This window comes from Bubalus bubalis, chromosome 3, assembly GCF_019923935.1.
Source record: "Bubalus bubalis isolate 160015118507 breed Murrah chromosome 3, NDDB_SH_1, whole genome shotgun sequence".
Lineage (NCBI taxonomy): Eukaryota > Metazoa > Chordata > Mammalia > Artiodactyla > Bovidae > Bubalus > Bubalus bubalis.
Genome location: NC_059159.1, coordinates 160551843 through 160565799, shown reverse-complemented (window position 1 = coordinate 160565799; position 13957 = coordinate 160551843). Strand labels below are relative to the sequence as shown.

The 13957-nt window shown below is 45.5% G+C and overlaps 1 protein-coding gene across 11 annotated transcripts in view; it reads left to right on the top strand.

Moving 5' to 3' along the window:
- EPB41L4B (erythrocyte membrane protein band 4.1 like 4B) overlaps positions 1 to 13957 on the top strand; it is a 141889-nt gene that overhangs the window by 113798 nt on the left and 14134 nt on the right. For 7 of the 11 annotated variants that reach the window (XM_044940401.2, XM_025282195.3, XM_025282197.3 and 4 more), the window contains 3 exons: positions 4177 to 4366; positions 6686 to 6763; positions 12333 to 12449. In XM_044940401.2, coding sequence (XP_044796336.2) covers positions 4177 to 4366; positions 6686 to 6763; positions 12333 to 12449 — 385 coding nt within the window. The remainder of the gene's footprint in view (positions 1 to 4176; positions 4367 to 6685; positions 6764 to 12332; positions 12450 to 13957) is intronic. The other 4 variants (XM_025282196.3, XM_025282198.3, XM_025282199.3 and 1 more) reach the window with 2 other exon arrangements.

The window sequence follows — 13957 nt, the reverse complement described above, 5'->3', positions numbered from 1 at the left end:
CATTTTACATTTCGAAATTCAAAATGTTATTATCACCCATTCAGGATATGTAGTCATGTTGGAAACAGTGACTATTACATGGCCTGGAAGGAAAGAAAATTTAACTAACTCACCAAATTGCCTCTTTTAAGGAAACCCTTTTTGAACCTCTGATTTTGTGTGTATTTCATAAGATACCCCAAAGTATTCTGGTTTGAAAATCAAAGAATGTCACCGTTTTCCCCATTAGTAGTAAATAGCAAAATTAACAGATGGGATGTTCCCGGTTTTGCATTTTCATCCCATAGATAGTTTTTGTATTGTCAACTCTAGTTACCACTACTTTACTCATCTCTTCCACTCACAGATATTGATGAAGTTAATAAACACATGGTTAAGGGATATAGATTGGAAAAATTAAGATTTCTCATTCCCTCAAAAATAATTCTGCATCATTATTTTTGACATGTGGGGAGGTGTGTTCCTTTTTTAGTGGTTACAGTATTCCTAGTTCCTAGGTCAGAATTATATGTGCTTGTTTGGGTTTTAGGCTACTTCATCAAAGCATCATGATATTTAGGTTCTCTGAACAGGTTTTCAAACTGCCACTTTTTAGGATATAAACAAAAATCTCAGCTGTGTTCTTTTCTCGAAATACGAGATAGGGAGGAAAAATGCGACTGTTGTATTTAGAGTGAAGGAATTAAACTCTGCAAAGAGTTTAAGGCAGGTAAAAGTATATCTTTATATTGAGATCAGCTGGTATGTGTAGAAAATGATGATCTTCTTAGTTTTCCCCCATAAATTGAACTTTACTATTTATTTAGATATAGTGTGGGGACTTCCCTGGCTCCCCAGTGGTTTGGATTTTGCCTTCCTATGCAGGGGATGTGGATTCGATCCCTGGTAGGGAAGCTAAGATCTCACATGCCTCGCAGCCAGAAAACCAAACGTGAAATAGAAGCAATATTGTAACAAATTCAAAAAAGACTTTAAAAATGATCTACATTAAAAAAAATCTTAAAAAAAAAGGTAAAAGTAAACAGTGTAAAAATCTGAAACTATTCAGCAAGACAAAAAATCCAAAGAGAAAATAAACTAATCCCCTAGAATCATACCATCAAAAATAACCAACGTTCACCTTTATGACTATTACTCTAGACATTTTTCCATGCCTTTCTTTAAAACAGAAAGGCATCATTTCAAAGAAAAGAATCATACCATATGTAAAATTTTACTTATTAAAATGTTTCATGAATTGACTTTAGATACCATGTGTTCATCATATATCACATTGATAATGTAAGCTATCTAGCATGGCCCATGGCCTTAGGTATGGTAAGCCACTTATTCAGCAGGATATTCCAAGGGTCCAGGGGTTCTCTCAGGAGCTTGTCAATGACCAGTGTTTCCTTTGGAATGTGCAGGGTTCAGGCAACTGGATCTTTCTGGTTTAGCACTTTCCTGCACAGGCAGGAATCTGGTTGGCAGCAGGCAATAGGGAACCTGTCCTAATTTCTGTAAGTTTGAGAAAATACTGTCCATGCCAAGAGTGGACGATTGATGGTGCTTCTCTTTGCCAGGATGATCAGATCAGAAAGGCTTCCAGCCTTGGCATACCTTGTGAGAAGTCAAGCCTTCCTCATAAATTCAGGCTCTGGAGATGAGCCCCAGGTGCCAGCCCAGACTTCTCCTCCCTCATGTGACTTCCTGTCCAGTGTCCTTTCCATCATGGGTCATCCCGTTTGATCAGAGAGGGGCTAAAATCAGTACTACTTGGCCCCAAGACAATTGTGCCCAACTCCTCCTTTATAACCAGTTTATCACCAAAGGGACAGTTGCTGTTAGACCATAAGAGGAGTCTTTCATTCAAAACAGTAGGTTTCTACAGCTCTTATATTTACCCTTCTATGGGAGGCTACTCAGAATAACATCCCTTGGTTTGGTGGTTCCTCAAAATATTAAACATAGAACTACTATACAACTCACCAATTCCCCTCCTAGGTAGAATTCCAGTCCAAAAGAGTTGAAAGCAGAGACTCAAACAGATGTTTGCACACCACATTCATAACAATAGCTAAATGGCAGAAACAACCCAAGTGTCCATCAACAGATGAAGGGATAAACAAAATACAATCTATCTATACAATGGAATATTATTCAACCATAAAAAGGAATGAAACTTGGACTTATGCTACGACATGGATAGATCTTGAAAACATTACAGTCAAGAAAAATAACCCAGATACAGAGAAGTATTTACTATATAATTTCATTTATATGAGGTACCTAGAGTAGTCACATTCATTCGGACAGAAAACCATGTTGGGGAGGGGTGTAAAATTTTCCCTCTTCCCTTTCTGAGTTCTTGTGGCCAGACCAATAATAAAATAAGAAGACAGGTTATTAGGAGAACAGGAAACAAATTTTAATCCATGCATATGGAGATCTCATAGAAATAGCACCTAAGAAGTGGTCAAAGCAGGCAGCTTTTGTACTTTTTAGACAAAGAAATAAAAAATTTGTAAGCAATTGACAGGATAAAGAAACTTAGGTATTGGGTGCTCAGTTAGTGAAGAATCTAAACAGTTTGGACTTGGGGTAGTAACTTAAAGAAGCAGCAAGGTTTGTTTATATAGGCTTCTTGGCCTAAATTCCCTATCTCTGTGATAAAGGGGTCTTTCTGCCTAGGAAATGGCACCCCACTCCAGTACTCTTGCCTGGAAAATACTATGGACAGAGGAGCGTAGTAGGCTGCAGTTCATGGGGTCGTAAGGAGTCGGACACGACTGAGCGACTTCACTCTTTTTTCTGCCTACTATAGGGAGTACACCTTTCACATGAGAGATTTATATCCTGCTTTCAGGGAGACAGAGAGGAGGGTCAGAGTGCTGGTGGCTATTTCTTAAGTAACTTAATTCCAAATAATCAATATGACAGACCTTTATACCACATACCAAGCTGAAAGGAGAAAGTCTGTCAGAAATTAAGAAACAACTTTTTGCAATACTTTATATTATAATTTGACATTATGAAGAGAAGAAGAAAACTTGAGACCCTCAGCAGAATGTCAATATTCTCTTGGAAGCCAGTACAAACTATATATATATATTTTTTAACCTCTCACGAAATCTTTATTTTCAATTTTCTGCTTATTCCCTTGTCTTCTCCCTAATCATTTATCACGTGCATCATTGCTCTTCCACTTCCCATTTTCCAGACTGTACTTGTAAGCACTCTTTGGAAAAGAAGCACAGAGATGCAAATATTTCTCTTACAAAACCCTTGAAGTCATACTGAAATCCTCATGTTGAAATTTATGTACCTCAGTACCAGTAAGTTTTCTTATCCCCACATAACTGCTATTTTGAAAAGAAACACTGAACACACAAGGTAGGGAGTACAAACTATATTGATAAATATTTATTTCTGATTTAAATGCCAAAAGTCATTACTCTTTCTGGCTAAATGCCAAAGGACAAAATTACCCTAAATTGTTTCTAAAATGCAAATTTTCATAACTAGGATATTATATCTCATAGTGAATACATATTTTATTTAATGGTAAAAATATCTCTTATCTGATTAATTAAAAAATGTGGACATTTCCAGAAATAAATTTTCAGTAATGGTGGTAATTCAATCTTTCCTTCAGGGTCTTCAAAAAATGCTATATAAAAAATGTATTTTTTTCTCCGTATAGTTTTATTAAAATTAAAAACAACTCTATCCTAATAAATCAATATGCTATTGTGGCATATTTGGGGGTGGCCCACTCTGAGCCCCAACAGCAGAACAAACATTACCAGGGACTACAGGGAGGGGACCATGGAGAGATATTGTCTGATGAGTACAGAGTTGCTGTTGGGATGATAGAGAAGTCTGGGGTATAAATAAAGTAATTGCTATCCAACATTGTGAATGTCTAAGCCACTGAATTATATGCTTACAAATGGATAAAATGGTAATTATTATGTTATATTTTTATATTAAGATTTGTTTTTCATCCCTGGGCAAGTGACAGAAAATCCAGCCCAAAGTTGCTTTGGCTAAAGGTTGATATATTGGCTCCCGTAAGCTGGACATCTGGTAGACATCTGGGGAGACCCCAGCCCCTGCCCTAGCGTCCCAGCCCTCCCCTCTTCCCTCCACTCCCCTGTTTGTTGTTGTAATGAGCAGAGCTTCATGTGCTTTTAGTAACCGCAGCGATGAAGACGACCTCCCTCCAGACCTGGCCGAGGCAGTGGGAGCGCCCACAACTCCAACCACGGCCGCCGCCACCGCCACCGCCACACAAGTCTCAGCGCCGCTGCTGTCCCCCAAAGTTCACAAGATCAGCTCGCCTCAGAACTCAGAAGGCAAGGGCCAGCTGTCCCCAGGGGCCAAGGTACGGGAGAAGCCCTGAGGAGCAGCTCTACTTGCTGCAGTTTGTGCATAAATTCAGTGTGTGGCATCTGTGCACATTTGAGCTTTGTGTCATCAACTCTGGGTGCTCCTAAAGCAACAGTAACAACCACATGTTTTTTTAAATATAATCTGTCCCTGAAAGATAACCATGTATGAGAGACAAATAGTATCATATAAAAGCATGTATTCTGTACTTAAAGGGAAATTTAAGAGATTTCTGAGGGCAGTTTTGGTTTTAGAATATCATCCCTACAAACGCTCTTACTCCACTGTGAAGACAGAAAGTGAGAAATGGCTTTTTACCCGCCAAAATGGAAAATCTGGAGAAGTAAAAGCCTAGACGTATCCCCATCTCCTTCCTTATGGGAGATAGCCTGTGTTGATAGTTTGAAATTGGTCAATATTCTATCTGTCGGCTTGAAATTTCAGGAAATTGCCAGTGGTGTGAATGGGCTGTGGCAAAGGTCTTACACAAGACATTTCTCTTGGTTTTGTTTGAGTGATGCTTGGTTGCAGTCACTCTTCAGCGATTGGTCTTGCTCTCCAAGCAAATGCTGGGTCGAATGTTGCTTGGTCCCTGGACCCCACTGAGGAATGCTGTGTGCATGAGGTGGGGCCCCCCAAGGCAAGACCAGAGCCACAGAGTCTATTCCCAATTGCTCCTTTCAAATACCTATGGCTGCTTTAAATGAGAAGCCACTCCATGGACCTTGTTTCTCTGAGCCCCAGTTTCTTCTTCCCAAAAATGGGAGTAAAATCTACTACCCTGCCCAACCCATGGGTCCAGTGGAGATTAAAGTGCTTGTGCAAACAGGAAGCCTGAGGCTTCTGTGGCTCCAGGGAACACAGTTCCCAGTAAAATCAGAGTAACAGCAGTCCAGGCCACATCCCGCATGCCCATGGGCAGTCTTTCAGGGGGTCCGTTCCCGGGGGTCTCTGGGAATATCTCCATGTTCCTCAACAGAATCCTGGCTGAACGCCCTCAGCCTGTGACTGGCCTAGACTGAGGCTCCTTGCTTTTCTGTAGATCACCTCCTGGGAACTGGAGTCGGGTTCCCCTCCACTGTGCCAAGTCCCTAGCACTTCTTTGTCCCAAGTATGGACACAGAGTCCTGTCTATATCCAGGCCGTGGTTAAAACCACGCGAACACATTTACGAAACAGAAGGGAACTGGGTTGGAGATGCAAGCAGCATCCTGTCAGAGGCCACAGGGCTCCCTCTCCTGGTCAGCTCTCTCCTTAGGGCTCTGCTTGCACCAAGTTAATGAGATTTGAGACTTATTTTTTCCTATATAGGGCTTCAAGGCCCCCATGCTGCTAAGACTCCAGGGCAAGACAGAAAAAATTTTTCCAAAAAATGAAAGATCCCACCCTCCCACCAGAAAGCTTTTCCTCACTATTGTGCAGATGAGTTTAGCTCCTTGAGGTCTTGGCCCCCTGGATCCAAGATGGGGTCTTTTTTTTCTCTTTATATATTCAAAGGACTCTTTGAAGTATTTTTCCCCCAAAGGCCAGTCAAAGAGCACTCAGCATTTAAGAAAAATTGTTTTCAGCTTCAAAAAAGACAGTCCCCCTCCCTATAACCTGCTTCTACCCATGAAGATGTCAGAAAAATTGGGGTTTGGTCTCAATATTTTGTACCCTGCTGAGCAAGAGAACTGTAGGGGGGTTGAGGGTAATAATGAGTTCAGTGCTAGTAAGTGAGGGGAGGAGAGAGGTAGGGAACACCTGTATTTTCTGATGAAATTCCATGGTCAGTCGAGAGCCAGCACTCACTGGGATATTTCTGTTTTCCGATGGTTTTTTTAATTTATTTATTTATTTAGTCTTTAAATTTTATTTTATTTTTAAACTTTACAAAATTGTATTAGTTTTGCCAAATATCAAAATGAATCCGCCACAGGTATACATGTTTTCCCCATCCTGAACCCTCCGCCCTCCTCCCTCCCCATACCATCCCTCTGGGTCGTCCCAGTGCACTAGCCCCAAGCATCCAGTATCGTGCATCGAACCTGGACTGGTAACTCATTTCATATATGATATTTTACATGTTTCAATGCCATTCTCCCAAATCTTCCCACCCTCTCCCTCTCCCATAGAGTCCATAAGACTGTTCTATACATCAGTGTCTCTTTTGCTGTCTCGTACACAGGGTTATTGTTTAATTGGAGGATCATTGTTTTACAATGTTGTGTTGATTTCTGCTGTATAACATCGTGAATCAGCTATATGTATACGTACACCCCCTCTCTCGTGAGCCTCCGACCCCTAACTGGGATGTTTTTGTCTGCCTCTGTAGAGCCCCTCTAACCGCAGAGGTGCCTTTACCTTGGAGCCGGGGGATCTCCTGATGGATTTCACAGAAGCCACTCCTCTGGTAAACTTTCCATTTTGCTAAAACCAGAAAAGCCGCAGACCGTAGACATGTCTTGGCAGTGGGACGGATGGACGGAGGTGGGCATCACGGAGGGGAAGGCTCTCCCTCTTGTCCTGCTCACAGCCTAGAGGCTCAGGGTCAGCTTTCTTCCAGGGTTCAGGCGTCAGGGGTCCCTCCACCTCCCAGAGCCCCTGAGGGAGGGCAGTGTCCCCTTTCCTCTGAGGGCGGCAACAGGAGCCCCACCCAACCTGTCTGCTGATCCTTGAACATCGTAGGGCTCCTCTCTGCCTGAGTCTCGGGTTCTTGGCTTCCTGGGCTGCACCCCGCATGCCTGCCATGAGGCATCTCTTGCTGTCTCTTCCAACAACATGCTCTGGCCTAAAGCACCAGCTCAGGGCCTCACCTTGGCTTTCCAGGCCCCTTGTGCCTCCTTACCATCCTCTATCCCCTCAGACAGGTCTCTCCCTAGGGATGGGATTCCTGCAGGTGGGAAAGCCACTTGGGGGAGGGAACACTGGACCAGGAGTCATGCAGACCAGAACTAGCTCCAGTCCCTGCTCCTCACCTTAAGATCCTGGCCACTGGATAATTGCTGCCCCATCTTCTGTCCAATAAGGATATCATTGTTTGCCCTGCTTGCCTAAGAGTATGATGAGGATCACACAAGAGAAAGAGCCCCACATAGAAAAGCAACATAAACGTGTATAAGATTGTTAATATCACTAGATGACACAGGCAAGACTGGATATATCTTCGGCTGGGCTTAGCCTGATACCCAAGGGTACTGGAGCATAAATCATGGTTTGCAAATTTGGCCTGTGAGTGAAAATATGAGCCAAGTGAAAAACTATCTCCCGAGAACTGATCTGTGTGTTTGGCTGTGTGCGAGGCTCTGGGAGTGGATAGGGCAGCTGGAGACTGGAGGGGCTGTGGTTGATAAAAGGTCAGAATCCATAGGAGAGCCATGTGCAGGATGCTTGGGGAGAAGCCAGGTGGCAGTCATTCAGAACAGGCTAGTTGGACGAGGGTGCCCTGGATGGGAAGGTTTTCTGGGCAGCTTTCAAGAGGGGACATATGAGGCCAAATGCTGCGCAGGCTTTAGGAATGATCACTGTTCCTGCCTTGGCTAGCACAAGGAAATCACTTGTGATTTCTGCAACTGTGCGTCTCATCTGGTGAGCTGGTACTGTCTGAGACCTTTGAGTCAGCTCCTTCAGATAACTAGCTGAGAACTGACCGTGGGTGATGCCCAGCTCGGGAACCTGCAGAGTTACTTCCTTCCGTGTTCAAGAACATGGAGCTGGTAATTCATGCCCTTCTTGTTAGACAGATTGCCAAGATAGGGTAACCTCCAACAGGGAGCTTACTCCCTGTCCCCAGGACACTCTGCCTATGTCTCTGGCAGCTCTGACAGAGCTCTGAAATAGGACCAGGTGCTGCACTACCCAGCCGAGGGACAAGACAAAGCTGTTCACTTCACAGCTAGAGTCGGCATCGAGTATCTGTTCTCAAGATGAAGCATCCTTTGTCTTGTTTCTGCAGATTTGAGGCACAGGTACATGTTCACAAAGCACACACACGCTAGTTGTGCTGGAGGGCTGGTATTTCCGGGTTTACTTCAGTTCAGAGTCCTATCTCTGAGAGTGATAAAGGGTCCTAGAGAGGAAGAGGGGCTCCAGCTGCCTGCTTCTACCTTAGTCTGGTCCTCTTACTTCCATCTCCTCCATTTGTTCCTCCCACCAACCCAGAAAGAGAAACGAGCCCTCTCTGCCCTGTTGCTGGGGTGATGGAGAGGCGTGGCATCTGTATCTCCTAGGATAGCCAAGGAAAGACTAGCTTGGGGTCTGAGGCTGGACACACCTCCTAAAGCCACATCACTGCCCTGGCTCCTTGGGCCAGATCTGGAAGGACAGGGAGCTGGTGAGAGAGGAGCGGGACAGATTTTCTGAACTTCATTAAACCAAGACACTGATGGAGCTAGTTTAACCCTTATGACTTTTGACCCTTATGAGCCAGTCTCTGCATGGAATGAAGTATGGTCCAAACAGCCATGGAAAAAAAAAAAAAAAAAAAAGAAATTCAATCTTTAACTGGCATCTCTCAAAATAATGAAAGAAGATTAAATGAACACCTCCCAGTAACACTTCTCAAATCTCATTTTGCTTCTTTCTTCTCTTGTACCGTGCACTGCCCTAAGGACTCGCATCCTCAAACTTGCCACAAAAACAAGCTTTCCAGCTTCACTCTTACAGCATTTGCCCCCTCCTTTTCCCAGATCTTTTCTTCTCTAATCTCCGGCTCTTTGGTTGTGTGGCTCAGTTTAGCCAACCCAGTCCTGCAGCCTCTGCAGCTTTATTGTCCACCCATTCCTGGAATCTGCATCGCAGACTCTTCGAGATCAGATAAGAGTTTCTGCCTGGGAGGGAAGCATGGAGGCGTGGGGATGGGAAGGGAAGAAGGCATGTGAGTACAGACAGCACCCACTCTCCATCTGGAATTCTCATCTGCTGTGCACGGGGGTGTGGGTATTGGTAGGGTGAGGGGAGGTGGAGGGAGGGAATATGGACACGCAAGTCGTATTGACCTTGGGCTGCATCATCCTATCTACTCCAGGTCAGTCACACTAGCTTCCCTCCCCAGGTAACAAAGCCCATTAACACCCACACCTCCTGCCTCTCTGATGCTTTCTCTTGGGGGCTTGTCCCTCCCGGGTCCCCTCTGGGTCAGGGAACATCAATCAGGGGTTCATGGGTCAGGGAGGAGATGGTTTGGCCAAAGGAAGGCTGTGTAGGGCCCGGAACGGGCCCTGGGTTGGGGGTCAGAAGAGTTGGTTTTCCATTTGTCTCAATAACTTAGTTATTATTCTGACCTTCATTCTAGCAGGAGAGCTAAAGCTTAATCTCAAGTCAAATTGGGTGCCTCTTCAGTCTCCCTGGGGTTGCGTCCATGTTCTTCAGGGCAAGGGGAAAGTGAGGGAAGTCTCTTTAGTTTGTGAAGTCAGCTGTTGGCTGGTGCATCTGGGACACCCTCTGCTCCGTTCATGTCCCTTTTGGATGATGGAGATCACAGAGCTTCTGGGATGTGGACCTCTCTGCTAGAGCACAGGTTCCCTCTGCTTTTTTATTTTTTGAGGAGGAGTCTTACAGGTACATTTATTCATGCCTGAGGGCAGTGGCATTGCTACAAGTCACGACAATGTCCCATAACACAGTCAGACAGACATCTCGTCCAGGGAAAGCTGGTTAGTGATAACCATGAGCAGGTGTAGGACTGGAAGCTTCCAAGGCTTTACTTCTTTTATCAGCAATCATGATTTTATAAACGATGAAGCCCACCAATCCCATTTCTACCCACATCTGGTAAACTTGGGTATAGTAGGTCTTCATGGGGATCCAAACATTCTTACTAAGGCTTTGCAGCATCTTGGCACAGGACCAGCAGCTCAGGCAGCGCCAACTCAAAATGAGTCAGAAAGGTCACTCCCCTCTGCTCCTTCATCCTTGTCCCCCAGCCTCCATTAGTGAATGAGGGGGCACAGAGCCCCTTTGCTCAGCATTCACTCGTGTCTACCCCTCCTCCCTTCCCCTGTGAATTTTCTCACCTATCCTCAGGCTGGCAATCTCTTTTGAAAGCTTAAACATTTTAACCATCATTTATCTATACCTAAACCTTTCTATTCCCCCAAAAGGTCAGATTTTGAAACTCAGAAGCCACTCAGAACCTAGCTGTGTGGGTGTAGAAAAGACCCTAGGAGGGAAAGAAATACCAGGAGAAAATATAAATGGTATTTCAGAGTAGTAGCCTATTACACATGTTATCTTATTTCCTGTTCATTTACTACGAGTCAGAAGTGTGGGAACCTCAGGGATATTCTTTTGTTTAAATCGACTCAGATGCATTTAAAAATCTGAGTTCTAAATCTCCATTTAGAGAGGTCAGAGATGCTTGTGGAATGGACCAACATTTCTTTACCAATAAATCTGATGCTAGGCAAATAAGTCATCCATTATAATCTTCAATTCAGACTCTGGTGGCCAATACACATTTTGGCCTCAAGGCAGAATGTCCATGTTTCCTGGTGATTCATGCCTTAGATAGCATCATGTAGAACATGGGATTTGTCCCGAGGACCAGAAGGGGAGGTTTTAAGTAGGCTGGTAAAACTTAACCGCAGGTGACTAATGTGAACTCCCTTGTTTCTGAAAAATGGACTTAGAAACAATGGACAAGAGGGTCTAAACCCATGGACTTAGGCTTTGCAAATGTCATTTCTGCCTCTCCCACATCTGAATAATAAAACAAGGCTGTGTTGAAGGCCATTGGGAATATGGCTGTAAAAGCCCCTTGGAGATTGTCTAGGACTGGACTGTCTATGGATGGCGTTAGATCCATCTGGAGATGAAAAATAAGGCTGCAATGTTCTCGATAATTTTTCAGTGAAACTTTCCCAGAGGCTGTCCTTGATCCATCGTGGCAGGATCATACCAATGACTTAAGAAAATGCTCTTGAGTGAAAAGACACATGTATTTGTTCTCTGGAGTGAATGGTTCTTTCCTAAGACTCACACTAACCCTGTCAGTGACTCTCCTAACATCAGAGCTTTCTCTCCTCACCGTCCTCATCCTCACTAGTATGAGCTGTCAGATCTCTGCTGGGTGCATGGCACTGTTTAGCGCTGGGGCTGGGTAACAAGGACATGGGAACCCACTCCAGGACTCTTGCTTGGGAAATCCCATGGACAGAGGAGCCTGGCGGGCCACAGTCCATGGGGTCGCAAAAAGAGTCGGACACGACTCAGCGACTAAACAACAACAAAACCGGGGAATCCAGGATCCCAAGAGTGACATGACATTTTCTCACAATGCTTGGTAGCTTCCAGCTAAGCAGCAAGGCTCCCCTTCCCCCGAGTGCCTAGACCAGACACCAAGGCCTGGGGCCATAGATGTGGGAGGGGGATCATGGCCAGCACGTCTTCTGAACACAGATAAAGAGCCATGACAGATGCGGTCTTGACCTCTGTATTTCTCCTCACTGATGTGCCTCTTTCTTGGAGCTCTCTACTCACCTATCCACGTAATGTGGGTCCTCATTTAGCAGAGTGTAGGAGGCCGCTGGGCATGGGAGGCCGACGCTCTCAAGCGTGTGGTCATTGCTCATTTTGCCCCCATGGCCATCTTCACTGATTCATCTGAGCTCTTTCTGGCTTGGCCTGGGCAATGCTTTAGCATCCTCAACAGCATACCGGTCCTGTGTGGTTGGCACAGGAGATGGCCCCCACCTGCCAGTCCTGGCAAGAGAGTTTTGATGGGCCCTTCTGCCCAGACAGTGGAGCAGACTGAGGAGGGCTGGGGAGGAGGAGAGAAGGTGGAGAGAAGAGGGAAGCGGGAGGGACCAGAAGTCAGGTGGCCAGAGGCTGGAAGGAGGCTGTGGGTGAGGCTGGCTGGAGAGCAGACTGGAGTTGACAGATCCATCTTGCACTGTGCTATCTTTCTCTCCTTCCCCTCCCTTATCTCCTCCTCCCCTCTCTCACCACCTCGTCCTCCCCTTCTCTCCTCTCCTCGTGAGCAGGCAGAGCCCGCCAGCGCCCCCCACTGTGCCCACTCTCGCTGCTCTCCTCCACTCTCTCTCCCCATGAAGGAAGAGACCACTGGAGTTTGCATGCACCCTCCAATCAAAACGAGGCTGGTAGGTACCCTGGCAGGGAGAGGGGCCTGGCCAGGAGAGGTGAGGCGGGCAGGAGCATCAGGCGGCAGCCCCAGGGGTGTGTATGAGCACCGGACCCCGGAGGAGCCGGGGCCGCAGGGGCTGTCACTCCAGGATGGACGCAGAGTTTGGAGTCCAACCAGCCCTGGTCAAACTGGGACTCACGACTGTGGTCCCACCCCTTTCTCTGTAGGTCTCAAGAACCGTGAAGAGTTTGTTTTCCTAGAGCCATGATGTGCATAGATGCTTTCCGCAGAGAGAACACTCTTAGTTGCATTTCTGTTGCAAAACAAAAGCTTTTAACTTGTCTTTTCCTGCTGTTTATCAAGATGACGATATGAGAATTACATAATGACTTGAAAGGAATCTCCTGTAATCCCAACCTGGCACAACTTTTTTTTTTTTTCATTTTGCATGTTTCCTTCTAATATTTATTTATATTCATTCACAGTTTTACATAGTTAAATCATAGCCTCCATGTCACCTACCGTTTTCTTCTTTTCGCTTAACGTTGTATTGCTTCTAGCTTGTTCTCGGTACCACGTCCTATGCATTCTATCAAGTGAATGGTCCACCATCTACCTAACAAACTCTCTCCTGCAGGACGTGTGCTTTGTTTCCAGTTTGTCACTGTTCCAGGGAACACATATCACTTGTGCATCAGGGGCTTTATTTTTTCAGGCCGGAACCTGCTGGGTTCAATATCGCAGCTTTGGCTTTGCCCCCATTCTAATGTGGTGATACCAACTACAGAACCATCAGGAGAGTGTATGTGCTTTGTCAGAGCTCAGCAACCCAGAGGGTAACTGTTGGAATATCTTTTTCTTCTTTAGAGCAGGTATAAAACAACTCTTTGATGTTGCCAACTCTCGCATTTCTTTAATAGCAATAATAATCCTCTTTTTCCCTTTTATTTCACGGTGGTCCAAGTCTATTCTGTATGTTACTTTCACATTGCTGTTGGTCTCAGCACACCACTTTGAACCATTAAGCCCTGCAAGGAGTACGGCTTCCCCCAGTCCTTTACTTGCTGCACAGCAGGTAGTCACTACCAGGAACGCGAACTGGCACCTGGGTCCATGGGAATTTTGAGATGTTTGAAAAGAGAGTTTGGGGGAGGGGCGAGCAGGCTTGGATTAGACATCTCAGTGCCCACTGCAAGGACATTGTCATTTCTAGATGGGTTCAGTTGAGACCTACTCAACTCCCTCAGAAACCCTCAGCAGATTTGGGTCTGATCTGATGTGTTCCTGTGCATCCCTATCTTACCCCCTATTAGAATGATTCGAAGCCATCAAGTAACTACTATCCGTAGGCAAGACCCTGAAAGACACTAACGCGACTGCACGTGGGAAGTGGTGGCCTTGGCGTCTTGGCTGCAGCCCTCTGGTGGAAGTGGAACAGTGTGCGTCCACCAGCAGGCAGTTGCTGCACCCCGAGGCTGCAGACAAAGCTAGTGCCGGTCATCAGGACCCTGGGCCTGCTGGCAG